This window comes from Hesperophylax consimilis, chromosome 29, assembly GCF_061612785.1.
Source record: "Hesperophylax consimilis isolate HC1 chromosome 29, BYU_Hcon_1.0, whole genome shotgun sequence".
In the NCBI taxonomy this organism is placed as follows: domain Eukaryota; kingdom Metazoa; phylum Arthropoda; class Insecta; order Trichoptera; family Limnephilidae; genus Hesperophylax; species Hesperophylax consimilis.
The window spans coordinates 8,906,906-8,921,423 of record NC_142864.1 but is presented as its reverse complement, the minus strand read 5'-3'; the positions used below and the strand labels follow the sequence as shown (position 1 = coordinate 8,921,423).

Sequence of the window (14,518 nt, the reverse complement as noted above, 5' to 3'; positions counted from 1 at the left end):
TACATTGTGGAAATTACTTTCATTTTTACAATATAAGAGATAAGTTATTGAAGCATCTTTTTTTTTTCATTGTTTGTGTGATGTGTACTAATATATGTGCAAGAATTATTATTTTAAATAGTACATATTATTTGAATTTGTGAAGTGTGCTGAGAATTTTAGTGCTGGAGGCCAAACATATAAAAATAATGTATATATTGTGGTTTCTATTTTTGCTTGTGCATAATTTATCCAATTAATATTGTGAAATTGCTTTTAATAAAGAATAAAAAAATAAATTTGAATTTAAAAAAATATGTATATTAAAAATAATGTCATGCTTTCTTTTGACCTTTGCTGCAACCAACCTAACCTAACCTAACCCAACTATTTTATATAAAGTATGTAGCCGCGAGTAGCTCTTCAGCATGCACTATGAAAAGGGCGAATATTAGAATCTTCAAAATAACTATATACATTTTAACAAGAGATTGGGGTTGGGAGTTGGGGACAGCTGGGGTTTTTCAAAAGGAAATATCAAAAGGAAACTAAATCGTTTCTTCTTTGAAACTGGGGGATGGCGTCAAAGGGGCTAATCCTTTGATGGGAAGGCTAGAAAAACCATTTTGGTCACAATAATTGAATTCATACGCTTTATTTTTCCCTTTATTTGATAGTTGGGAAAGGCTCGGGAGATTGTGCGATTAGTCTAAACGCAGCCATAGACCATGTTTAAGCAAAATGTTTTTATTTATGTGAGCTTCTATTTTAAATAAAAAAAAAAAAACAAAATGGCTTTAGATACATTGCACTTTATCAATCTCATTCACGCCTAAATGGCGGAAGAGCGACGCCACCGCCATCTGTCGACATTTCCGCCAAGCTTCTGAACCAAGATGGCGACTTGTGTGGGGTAGTTCTCCAAGGGTTTTTCTATGGGTTAAATATTTTTTACCTCAGAATTATCTCTGAGATACATTGGTTATCCAGTTTCCTTGACCACTTAGCTCTTCTCACTTGAAAGTCTGCCGATCCCTGGGCTGGGTTAGCACATACTCGTACTCGGATGAGTCGTTCAATTGAGCTAGCTCTTTCTGAGGAGCCGTATTCGTACGACTCCCGGTAAACCGTACTACGGCTCAATTGAACGGTTACTCTTTTTATCAGGAGATATTTAGTGCCATTCAATTATTGAAGTATTAATTTCTCTCACATGCTCTTATACATATGAACCTACACCTACTAACCACCTAGCATCTATATTTATATATATATCTATATTTTTCTCGTGGTACGAGACGCCGTACCGGTATCGAGAGTCATACAATCATTCATACGATGGGAGCCGTACCGGGTGAGCCGTATCGAGCGATGGCAGTATTCTCATTGCTCGTACGCTCTGAGTTCCCGCCTCGCATTCAATTGAGCCGTCGTTCAATTAAGCCGTCGTTCGATTGAGCCGTCGTTCAATTGAGCCGTCTTTCAATTGAGCTGTCGTTCAATTGAGCTGTCGTTCAATTAAGCCGTCGTTCAATTGAGCCGTCGTTCAATTGAGCCGTCGTTCAATTGAGCCGTTGTTCAATTGAGCTGTCGTTCAATTAAGCCGTCGTTCAATCGAGCCGTCGTTCAATTGAGCTGTCGTTCAATTGAGCCGTCGTTCAATTGAGCTGTAGTTCAATTGAGCCTTCGCTCAATTGAGCCGCCGTTCAATTGAGTCGATTCCAAGCCGTACAAAAATATTGAATTGGTACCACGTCTATCGCTCTTAATAAAATGAGCAAATGCTACGCTTTATATACCTTGAATTATGTTCTTAATCCATCCCGAATTAAAATAAATGAACTGTTGTTGTCAGTTTATACAAGACCGTTTTTTTATTATTTATTTATTTATAATGTATTACAAAAAACATGGTAAGTAACACATTATTCCCAATGAGTTGAGATAAAACTCATTACGGGAAGTACAGACACATAAAATACATTTTACAGGGATATTACACTTTTAAAAAAATACAACATATTGAAAAGGAAAAGAAAAATAAATAAAAAAGGAAAAATACATTGTTAAGAATAGAGATTTTAGAAATACTGAGAGACATCTATACACATAAACAACATCTATACACATCTATACAATGAAACATAGTAAACCAACATATGAAAGCGAGCGAAAATTCACTGGTTTAAAAACATTTTCAGGAAATAATCTTTAAGCGTTTTAACTAATATTTTTTTGTTAGTTACTGATTGCTTTATTTCATTAGGTAATGCATTGTATTGTCTATATGCAATATATTGTAATGAGTTAATACCAAATTTTGTTGTGTGGGTAGACGATGCTAGGTGTATTAGATTTTGGGACCGTGTTTTGTGCTGGTGTATGTCTGAATTAAATGCTGGTTTGATGTTAGTGTGTGAGGATCTATGTATGATTTGTAATATTGTACAAGTGATATTTGTATTTAGGTAGAACCGTAAAAGGAAGTATGTTTGTCTTTAAATATATATCTTTGATATGTGTATCCCACGCTAGACGGTAGATATTCCTTATTGCTCGATTTTGAATCACTTGTATTTCTGATATTTGTTTTTTAGTAATAGTGCCCCAGATACTAACTAAATAACTCAGATGGGAGTAAATCATCGCATAGTATGTGGCCCGTAGTAGAGATGTAGAGAGAAGACCTTGGAGTCGGTACAGTACGCCGGTTATTGGGGATATTTTAGATTTCACATGCTCAACATGGGAATTCCACGAAAGTTTAGAGTCTATTAATAGCCCTAAATATTTCGTGACTTCTATATTTTGGAGCTTCTCAGTTCCAAGTGTGATATTCATGGGCACATAATCCTTATTACCGAAAGTTAGGTAGTGCGTTTTTTTTATATTGAGGCTCAATTTATTAATACGCAGCCAATTAGCTAGAATTGAGACATCTACATTCATTTGAGACTTGTAATGATCTGCCCTTTTTACTTCAAACTTTTCCTTCTCTTCTTTCTACGATAATTTTCCTTAAGTCCCGTAGGTAACTTTTCCATAAGGCTTTGGTTATATATAAATCCGGGGTAGGAAGGTCCTCCCTGCCGTCTTTTCTTTATTACACACCCCTTCAAGTGTGTACATCCTAGTTTGTCTACGTGACGTACGACCTTGAACGTACTCATTTCACGTGACGGTTCAGTATAAAAAGGCTTCACCGAACGTTGTGTTGGGTTTTTGTTTCTCGGTTTAGAAACCTAGTTATTTATGTATGTGTGGTATCCCTTGGTTCTTTTGAGATAGAGTGAGTTGAATCCATTACCGCTGTGTTTTAAAACCATTTTATAAACCTTATCTTCTAAGTCGCCTGCTCCCCCCCCACTAGCTACTCGATTCTACCTATCGTAGGGTAATGTGAATATAATAAAGTGTTAGATTTTATATATGTGATATACATACGATAAGTTTATGGTGTTAGTTGTCGGCGCCATCCATGTATATATTTTGGGAGGGGAAGGAGAGGAAAGGAAATGAATTTTTTTCAAGCTAAGATTGACTCCTCCTCTTACCAAACAAAACTGATGGATGATAATTTGAGCAAGGCGATCGATATCTGCGTGTCTGGATATCACAACCGGCCGGGTCTCCCCTTGTTCCAAATCGGCAACCTTCACGCCAGAATAAAGAAAACCAGGTCTCATCACCAATTTCAGAATTGCCCCAATCTCAAACACCTCCAGGAAAATCTACTTTACTGAGTGTAGAAGGGGAAAACCATGACATCCCTTGTCACGAATCTAGTCGCGAAAATGTGACACGCAAGGTCCTAAGTTACGTGCCACCTCCAGAAAACGTTGTAACTCCCACGCCGTCGGGGATTTACATCCCTTTCTAGGTCAATACATAGGTAACACACGACGATCTTGTCGACATTTTGCCTGCTTATTAACGATAGGTTGTGTGCCTACCCATTCAGCCAATTATCATGTGAGATATATGTAAGGTCTACTCGAAATGCCAAATTTGGGATGAGGACTGTCTGTATTTTAATATTTGGTTCCAGTATTTATTTTATGAGGTTACTAGCATCCTCGTGTATTAGGTATGGGTAACTTCTACTGAATACCTATCCTCTCAGGTAAGGTATAAACGGATAATTGGTTTGATTTTTTGCATTTAATTTAAAGAGGCTGCCTACCTCTCGAAAGATACCTGTTGAGAAAAGTTGTTCGGTTGGTAGTTTTATTTCGGAGATTACCATCTCCCTCTTTCGACTTTAGATTTGTTTTTGTGCATCCCAATTCGTAACTTAGAAAGTCAAATAATAGATGAAAAGTATTAAATTAGAAGGTCAAATAACGGAAGAAAAGTTTTCATTTTGTTCCGTCTGGTTGCATCCGATCGCTTTCAATTTGGGACGGCATACGCTAGCAAAACTTCCCCTTTGACTGACTGTACTCCGCGCCTCTCGGCCTACATATGAAAAGGTCGTTGACTCGTCTCTCGCTCACAGCTGATTGACGGTTCGCCTAGCACATCCCTGTTAATGATAACATTATTTGGGCGGCAGGTGTCGTAAACTTAGTTCCTGTACCTCGGTTGTATCCGTCTTTTAAAAAGGTCCTCTGAAATTTAATAAATAATATAAAAAACTCACCCAGTTAGGCACCTCTCATTCTCAGCGTGAAGCTTACCTGGTTACACTATATAGCTAAATCACTTTAATTTTCGACCTCCTCCCTACGCTTATAAAAGGGTAATTAAATATTCCTGTAAATAAAATTGTACCTCCCTAATCTGTTAGGATTCGAACCCACAGTTAATAATCTATTTGATTCTCTGGTTTTCGGTCTCCGTGGATAGAATGCCATCTCGCCAAATCAATAACTTAGCCCGATTAAACACTTCCTGCCTTTAAGTACATTCACTCTATTTTAAAAACGCAATCATTATTTTTATTATTTTCATGTTTTTAAGACAAGCAATCTAGTTCGAACTGTATACGAAATCACGTTTAAATCAACACAACTTTATAACACAATCGCGATTGCACAACACCTGGCGCCCCTGAGGTGGGTTTTTACAAAACGGCGCTCTACAAATTATCCAATTATTATTATTGTCATTATTATTAATTGTTTTCCCACTGAGTCGAACCACTTTCACTTCACACAAACACCGGATCAATAATCTTTCACTTTAATTCAATATTCCGCAATATTCTCTAATACCATTTGAATTCAATAATTAACTGCAATTTCAAACAACACTTCTGATTTGTATCCCTTTCTCGGGGCTGTCAATGCACCCAAGTTCAAAACTCGACTGTCCCTCCGGTCTCTCCTTTCCCGTGGGAATCTGTTTACTCCAGGCCTGTCTGTCCATAAATCTTCCGTCGTTGTCTAAACAAAAAAATTTTTTTGAGCACGTTCGTTTATTATTTATCGTTTGTTTTTGTGGATATTCAAAACATCACAGACTCCAGGTCACTCAGGCTTGTACTGTGATAATAGATTACAGTGTCATCCGCATAAAGTTGGAGGTTTCCAGAGATACCACATTTAGTTATGTCATTGACATATAGCAAGAAAAGCAGAGGCCCAAGAATTGATCCCTGTGGCACTCCACATGTGATTTTACCTAAGCCACTCGAGACACCTTTGACTTCAACAAGACAAAATCTATCATCTAAGTAGCTTCGGAGGAGATTTAGGGGCTTCCCAACAATTCCCGAATATTCCAATTTCTTTAAGAGTATTTCATGATCGACCGTATCAAAGGCTTTTTTGAGATCTATAAATATGGCTGCCACATATTCACACTGGTCTATATACTGTTGAAGGTTGGAGATAAAATCAAAGGCGGCACATTGAGTACTTGAATTTTTCCGAAAGCCATATTGTTGTGGTGTAAGGATATTATTCGCAGATATGTATTTTAGGAGTCTATCTTTGATTATGGTCTCAAATACTTTTGAAAAAACCGATAGAAGTGATATAGGACGGTAGTTAGAGATACATGTTTTACAGTCTCCTTTGTGTATAGGTATTATCTTCGCTAACTTTAATTCATTTGGAAACTTTCCCGAGTACAGTGACCAATTAAAAAGTTCTGTAAGGTGACCCGCTAATTCTTCTTTACAAGTCTTAAGAACTGATGGGGTTACTCCATCGAGTCCCGTTCGTGCCCCTGACAAGAATGAAATTATTCATTCTAAATAGAATATTTGCAAATATATGATCAATTCAGAAGAAGAAAAGAAAATTTGAGCTTGTTCGGGCGCACGCACACGCCCCCAGCCACTTCTGTCAGTCTACTTTTCGTTACCTACTCAATTGAAATTAAATAACGAGATTATTTCAGAAAAAAAAGTCTTTTAATATAACTGGATTGTTGGAATGATTTTTGAATATATGTAATAATACATTACTTCAGTTTAGAAGGACTATTTTCAGTAGAAGATTTGTTCATTTATAAGGAGGTTTTACGTGTTTACAGCTTATGACTAAAAAAAATCTAGGAAAAATGGAACAATAAGAAAATATTTAGAAAACTTTACCACGCATTTTCTGTTAAATATTTGTTAAGGCGAAGCTTAATGCTAAATCATTATTTTCGATTATTTTTTACTACGAATTGGTTTATATTATGACTATCAAAAATATGCTTTGGATAAATTGAAGCTTTTCTTATCGTTTCTCTTAAGTGGAATTAAGATAAAATTATTATACGTAAAAATTCAGCTTGCGTATCGCAGATATCGCTGGAAATTTCAAAGTTTGTTCTTAAGAGGAATACTTAAGGGGGGGGCTAGGGTTAATTCGTACGAAAAAAGGCATTTTTTTGTGAATTTTTTGTGACAACACATTTAAAATTTCTTTATTAAATCTAATAAGACAGTAAAGCATGACATTTTAAGAATGTTGTATAAAATTTTCACGGAGAAATATTAAAAAACACGGCAATGGCAGCAATTATTCGGACGTGTCTCAAAAAAAAGTAGAATGGCGGTGCCCCTCATAACTCGGTGCTGGGTCATCTGAAATCAAAAAATTAAAGTTCATTCGTTAGATAATAGTTTTTCCCAGGTAACGCTGGGAGGGTTTTTCGAAATTTTAATTTTTCACCTTTTTGGAACACGTTGAAGGGAAAAACGCTATATTTAGTGAAAAAACTCGGCTAATTTGTTATTGTAAAATAATAATTATTAACAAATTTGAAAAAAACTCTCCAGCGTTACCTTTTAAATTATGTACAAAAATAGTTTTCAAAATTTCAAAAGGATCGGTGCTGTAGTTTTGAAGTTATGACGGTCACCGACTTTGAAAACGTGAGTTGTGGTAAAAACGCTACAAAGTTTTGAACACTAAAAAATCTGGTATTAAACGTTTATAAGCAAATTTTATCGGCTTACCTCACACTGAATCATCAATGCCAGGTCCATAAAGGATGTTGCTATCATCCATGATGTCTAAAGCACCTTTTTGCTCCTGTCTACGACGAATCCTGCCTTCTTTAGTTTGTCTCTCAGCTTCTTGCTCTGCTCGGCTTATACGTATGGTCGGGTAGGGATTAAAATCCGACAGGTATAAAAATACTCGTAACTTCGTCAATTTTGCTCCAATCAACTTGAAATTTGAACACAATATTCTTAACATATTAAGCATTTATTTAAAAAAAATTAAAAACCCTAGCCCCCCCTTAACAAAATATCTCTCCACCAGAATAAGATACGGTGCTGAAATAAAGTCGATAAAATCTAGTTTTTAAACGGGAACGTTATGTAGTGAATGGTGAAAGATGTCGGAGACACCCGAGAAAGATATTAGCAATAGCGAAGCTTCGCGGGGTCCACTCGTTAAAAATATAAATCACTATGGACGGGTTGTTTCGGATCATTTGAACAATTCAATTTCAAAGTTCATTTTCGGGTTCTGTGAAAGTCTTATCCAACTTATGTTACTATATCATTATAGGCTCGTTGCTTGACAGAACTCAAATAATAACAGAACTTGAAATAATATTTCACAGAACTTGAAAATTAACTTTGAAATTTGATGAATTGTTCAAATTCTCCGAAAGAACCCGTCTCTAGTTACAACCACTTTCATTGTATATATACGAGTACTACCGACATGTTTCGTGATCAGTAGCACCTCACCGGTGTTTCCTTGGAGTAACTAACTAACTAACTAACTAACCATCACGCTGTTTCTCCGCAGGGGTAGGCAGAGAGGACGGACCGCCAAACAACTCGGTCTTGGCACACACTTCTTGCCTCATTCTCATTCATACATACTCTTCTGTTATTCTGACTCTTGACATGGCCCGACTCAAGTATCTGATTCACTTGGTCGTGTCATGTCTTCCTCGGGCGTCCCCGACTTCTGCTACCATTCACATTTGCATCGTATATTCTTCTTACACTCCTTTCTTCGCTCATTCGCTCTACATGCCCAAACCACCTAAGCGTCCCTTTCTTGATCTTACTCATTACGCTTACATCAGCCTTGCACTCTTTGCGGATCTGCACATTTCTCACACGATCATACATGGTTTTCCCACACATACGCCTCAGGGATCTCATTTCAACAGCATTGATTTAAAATAGTCGGAAATTAAGTCTATCGATTCCATATTATTAAGCTATTATTTGATCGTGATAAACCCTCCAGTTGGTTAAAGACAGCATAATACCCCAAAAATAAATCACGATAATCATTTATAGATGTTTTAACAATAATTAAATTAATCTTGTTGCAGGTTCCGCGAAGAGTACCATGGTCACAAACACCGGGACTATCTCCGTGCCCCGTGGGGCAACTCTCAGGATGGTTACAACATGGCTGATGAACCTACCTACTACCACACCGCTAGAGACAGGTATATTATTTATTATTTTTATTAATTATAACTTAAAACTTTAAAACTATATTTCTCTTGCTTAATATAGCTCCTACAATACATATTAAATGTATCAATTGGTGCAGACTGCAGACATAAAAACTTCCAGCAGTGTATTATAATACTTTATCATTTGGTTATGATATGTGTATAAATATTGAAAAAAATGAGTTTGAAAAAAAATTGTGCGGTGTCCCTCAGGGGTCAATTTTGGGCCCACGCTTAATATTATATTTGTTTCATTGATGAAAAAACTTTATTGTATAAGCTTAAGGGAGGGACGTTACATTTAGCAACAGCGCAATAATAATGCAAGACCCAGACGACGGACTAATTTTTCGTTTTTACCTTAAAAGTACCACTAGAAGTTGAATTTCGAAAAAAGTTTTTCATCTTTTTTACTTGTACTATCACGTAGAATCACCTCTCAAAGTGAGTGCACTTTTCCACCGGATACCCTGTATATAATTTTGTTTGAAAAGCGTTTTGGTAATAGGTTGTTTATTATTTTCTGTATTAATATCATCACGTTCAAAGTCAGCAACTGCTTTACTGTTGGCAAATTTAGTTATATTTGAATATCTATTTTGCTCAAGTATTCATACCCATTGCCCTATTTTGGAGAATTTGCCTCTTATTTTGTTCTCTGTCGTTACACAAAAAATAATCGTTGAGCAGTTGTTAAAATGTGGAGCAAAATGGATCTATACAACAGGTAACAATAAACAACAGGTGACAATAAACTTAACATCAACAAGGGACTTGAAAACCTCAAAAATCATGAAAATCTTGTGAACATACATAGAATTATTAAAGATTTTCGCTCTTCCTACCCTTGCAGTGAAACGGTGTGATGGACCGTTTCGTATTTATGCGGAAAACAACAATGCGTCTCTAACCAAACTAAAACATCAATCAAAAGTTAAAGGCGATGCACTACGTAGCAATGCAAAATCATGTGTTTTTGGTTTGAAAATGTTTCAGATGCTTTAATTAAATACTGCGAGTAGAATACATCAATAATATAATACTTTGAAATAATCGAGTATTTTTTAGACAAGTCTTTTTATAAGCCCAGAAAAAAATAATGTATAAGGCCTATGAAAGCTGCTTCAAAGTTCAAAATCTCCTACTTACGAACCAATTTTCAGTTATGGTTTTATCGCATAATGTGGCAAATTAAGTTATTTATAAAATGATCGAAAAACATTTAAATATTTGGCCTGAACATCCACAAAATAAAATAAAATACACTTTTTTGCCATGTTTTTTTCTTGTATAAATCAAAACAGGCGGATGGTTTTAAGCGGGAATTTAAGCCTTATCGCCATCTACGTAAGGTGTGTTATTGATAGCGGCTCGATTCAAAATATTACACGACGTATGTTGATCGTCTTTCAGAAGACGATCAGAATTTTTTTCTTTTCGAATGAACACCGTTATAAAACTTAGATAACTTAAGATATCTGTCGAAAATTTAAACACATTTCAAATATTGAATTATTAATTGTAAATAAAATAATTTTAACTACTTTATCGCTTGTCTGAATCGTTTTTAGCAATTAGGTCCACTTTTGAAAATCGAAGCAAATCCCAGTTCTAAAGGTCATTGACATCATTACATTATCATAGTCATTATTCTTTTTGATAGGGCGGCTGGTCAAATGGATATTTACGCTACGAAAATAGTTAATTTATATGATATTATTATTCACGTAAATCGCTCGATTAGTATCATAGTTGAACGGATAAAAACAGGAGTCACTGCAGTCACATCAAGCTGAAAAATTACAAAATTCATTAATCTCTTTTCAGGTACTCCGGCGACACCAGCAACCACCAGCAACAGCAACACTCCGACGGAATGATCGCCTACCCAGACCTGCTGGCCCCCCCTGTGCGTCGCGCCGCCCTGTGGCAGCACCCCTCCATGTTGGAGCGCCCGTCTGCCATGTTGGAGCGCCCGTCGGCCATGTCGGAGCGCCCGTCTGCCATGTTGGAGCGGCGGGCCGCCATGTTGTCCGCACCATCCGACTCCCGCGTGGACCCCGAAGTGGATTACGGAGCCGAGCAGATGTTGTTGGACCCCGTTTATCTGGATCCGTTTCAGTTCAACTTCCACAATAATATGGAGAGAAATTTCTTTGATGGACACGCCATTCGGGTACGTTCACTCAATTAGATATTATTTTTAAATATATTTATTATCTACCCTCAGTACCTCGCCATGTGTTGCTGTATATCATTTTTTCTCCAGTATTTTCGATTATTTTGCGTTTCATAGCTTCGATAGACGATTGATTTCAGATTTTTTTTTCACTACGCGCACAGAGGACGCCCTGAAGAAAATAATTTCTCTCAGAACCTGTGTCATCTTTGGGGAAGCTGTGTGTAAGGTTTTTGTAAGGAAAGGAAAGAGAGGAAGTTCTGGTAAAGAAAAGGGTATAAGGGGTGGGTAGCGATCTTGGGATCAGTGTTTCCGGAGTATCGGACGGAATAATCTATCCCTCCCGCTGCGGCGCAAGGCGATGGGTCGAGAGAGACCAGTTGGAAAGGTCGAAGGGTCCCCCCAAACCAGACTCTCCAGATCTGGCACGCCTCGCAGCTGGTGGGCCCGCTCGTCCTGAACACGCCTCGCCCGGTGAACCTGATCATTCATGCTAAGTCACCAAACGTAGCGAACCACTTGGGGTGATCTATGGCAGAGGTGTTATATGTTAATAAATAGTTCGCGGGGCGGCGGTACCCAAAACCATTTTAATTTTTAATTATTGAAGACAATATTTGAAACCGAAAAAGATATGGCGAGGGTCCAGGGTTCATGTCCTAAATGTGACCTATCTTTTTCTGTTTCAAATTTTAGTTTAAGAATTGCCAAAATTGCCTTCAATAATTAAATAATACAATTTGAAGTTTTACTCATTGAGTAAAACTTCAAATTGATCCAAAAATAAATATTTTAATTTTATTATGTACTAGCTGTACCCCGCTGTGGATCAGTATGTCTGTTCAGATAGAGAAACAATGGCGCGTTTTGCTTTTGCGTCCAACAGATGGCGCTGTTTTTACCTATTACAGGTGACATCTAGGTAATATAGATATATAAAAACATGCGTGTGTTCGAATGCAACGTTTTGTTACAATTTCATAGCAATTGGTGAAGTACTTTTGGAGATTTAAGATTTTGAACCAACGAACATTTTTATTTATATACCGGGTTTTCCAATAAGAGGTGTTATTTTGAATAGCCCGCAATTTCGGTAGATGTTACTTTTGAAGCTGTCATTTTTTGACATTTGACAAGTAAAAAATACGTCATTAATAAAAATGGAACAATACACGCTTCAACAACACATTGAAATTATTAAAATTCACTTGAGTGAATCAAATGCAAATCATCTTAAGTGATGAGGCCCATTTCCACCTCGGTGGCTTCGTCAACAAGCAAAATTGTCGCATCTGGGGCTCGGAAAACCCAAGAGTTATTGTTAAAAAGCCTTTTTATTCTCAACGTGTGACTGTTTGGTGCGGTTTATGGTCCGGCGGAGTTATAGGACCTTACTTTTTCGAAAATAAGGCTGGAGCAACAGTTACGGTGAATGGATTGCGCTATCGAGAGATGATTAATGATCTTTTATGGCCGGAATTGGATGTTATTGATCTGGACAACGTTTACTTTCAACAAGACGGCGCTACGTGCCACACAAGCAACGAAACCATTGATCTTTTACGATTGAATTTCAAAATAACACCTCTCATTGGAAAACCTTGTATAAGATTTTCATAAATTAATTCCTTTGTTTTTATTTTCAGAGATCTGATGGTCACGGGTTCATTTTCAACTAAAGAACACAGATGTCGTTAGCGGTCAGGAAAGAAAATTCAAATCAGAACAGGATATCAAAATTTTAAATAAAACAAAACAAGCAAACATGAAATATCGATTAACATTGCTCTTGTAACTGGTTTAAATATGGCTAAGAAACTGAAATACTGCATTTTTCTTTGTTATAAAGTAATTATCTATCAGACATAAACCATATCTATAGCATGTTATAAAGAAATATTATCTAATTAGCATCAAAATCAAAAGAATTTATCGTATTTAGTACAACTCTACTATTTTACATACGAAAGATAATTTATCATTTAGAAAAACTTTATTTATTATTGCATTTAAATATTCAATATTCAATAAGTAATTGTTCTATTTGAGTATCCAACTGAAATCTAATATCCCACTTCCATATCAACTTGTAGATAAATATAACAACTTAATGGATGAATTATTTGGAAAACAATATCAAATATTGACAATAAGTCTTGTATTTCGTTATGTTCACAATATGTATTATAAATGGAATTTAACAAAGCTAATAGTAATATTCAATGTGTGGTTGAAAATGGCTTGAAATTGTTTGTTTCTGACTTTAACTAAATAACTTTCAATTTAAGTTTATTTTAAAAGTATTATGTCAAAATTAACATCGTTTTAAACAATATTATTTTAGAATATAATGGCGCAACGTGACTTCATTATTTTTGATTGATTTAAAAAAATAATCAGTTATTTAAATGTAATAAATCAAATAAAAATGGAAGTATTTATTTTATTTTTATTTATTACAAGATAATACATTACAAAATGCTAACAAAATTATAATGTATTATTCCCAGTGAGTTTACAAAACTCATTTCGGGAAAGACAACATTAGATTAAAGACAAGACAACAAAGATACATTGAAATAAATAAACGCATTAGTTATTTTGAAGTTCCAAAGAAAGAATGTGTCAGTCATTAATAAAACTGCTGAGGAAATAGCTTTTAAGAGCTTTTGCCAATGTTTTTTTGTTCTTTGTCGGAAGTTTTAGATTACTAGGTAATGCGTCATATTGGTTCTGTGCAAGGTTAATAATATATTTAATTATTTAAATCAAACACTGTTTCAAAAATTCTGATTGGGTATTTTTATATTTGACGTCTGTTTTGTTTTAAGGCGAAATAGCTGTCAGGCGTAAAATATCTTTAGCTGGCAGAACATAAAAAACGTGTTTGAATTTAATAATTAGTTGCAAGACATGCAAGGATATTGACGCGACCGGGAATTGGAGAACTTGGGTCCTTCCTCTATTCGGGCATCTTCTCTAACAACTGAGCTACCACGTCAACCTTCAGTGTGCGCTTATTAAAAACAAAGTGTTCTACTTTACGGAAAATCTGTCTTAAAATAATCCTTCGTTTTCAAAATATTCATAAATTAATGAAGTCACGGTAAATTCTGCAATTTATGAAAACGTTTTCTAAACTTTCTTTCAATTAGTCAATTCAGTAAAGTAACAACCAAAAAAAATCATTATCATTTGTACAAATCTACCTGTAAATTTAACCACGAACTTCACAAACATAATATTTTTGTATTCATTGATATTTTATTTAAAAAAAACTTTGTATTTTGAATTGCAAAGGAGAAATCGAAAGTCTCAACTCAAGTCAATAACAGTCAAATTATTCCACTTTAATGTCAGCATTTTTTATTGTAGTTGGCGGGAAAACTACTTATAACAAACATATTGTCAATTTTATATAGAAATTACATCTGCTTACATAAATAACAAGCGGATAAAATCAGTATTAAAATGGCTTTTTAC

The 14,518-nt window shown here is 35.6% G+C and overlaps 1 protein-coding gene across 1 annotated transcript in view; it reads left to right on the top strand.

The window, feature by feature from the left end:
* LOC149409854 (uncharacterized) overlaps window positions 1–13,117 on the top strand; it is a 357,579-nt gene extending 344,462 nt beyond the window's left edge. The window contains exons 7-9 of the mRNA XM_089649364.1: window positions 8,728–8,847; window positions 10,684–11,032; window positions 12,682–13,117. Coding sequence (XP_089505490.1) covers window positions 8,728–8,847; window positions 10,684–11,032; window positions 12,682–12,714 — 502 coding nt within the window. The 3' untranslated portion in view covers window positions 12,715–13,117. The remainder of the gene's footprint in view (window positions 1–8,727; window positions 8,848–10,683; window positions 11,033–12,681) is intronic.
* Window positions 13,118–14,518: the final 1,401 nt, after the last annotated feature.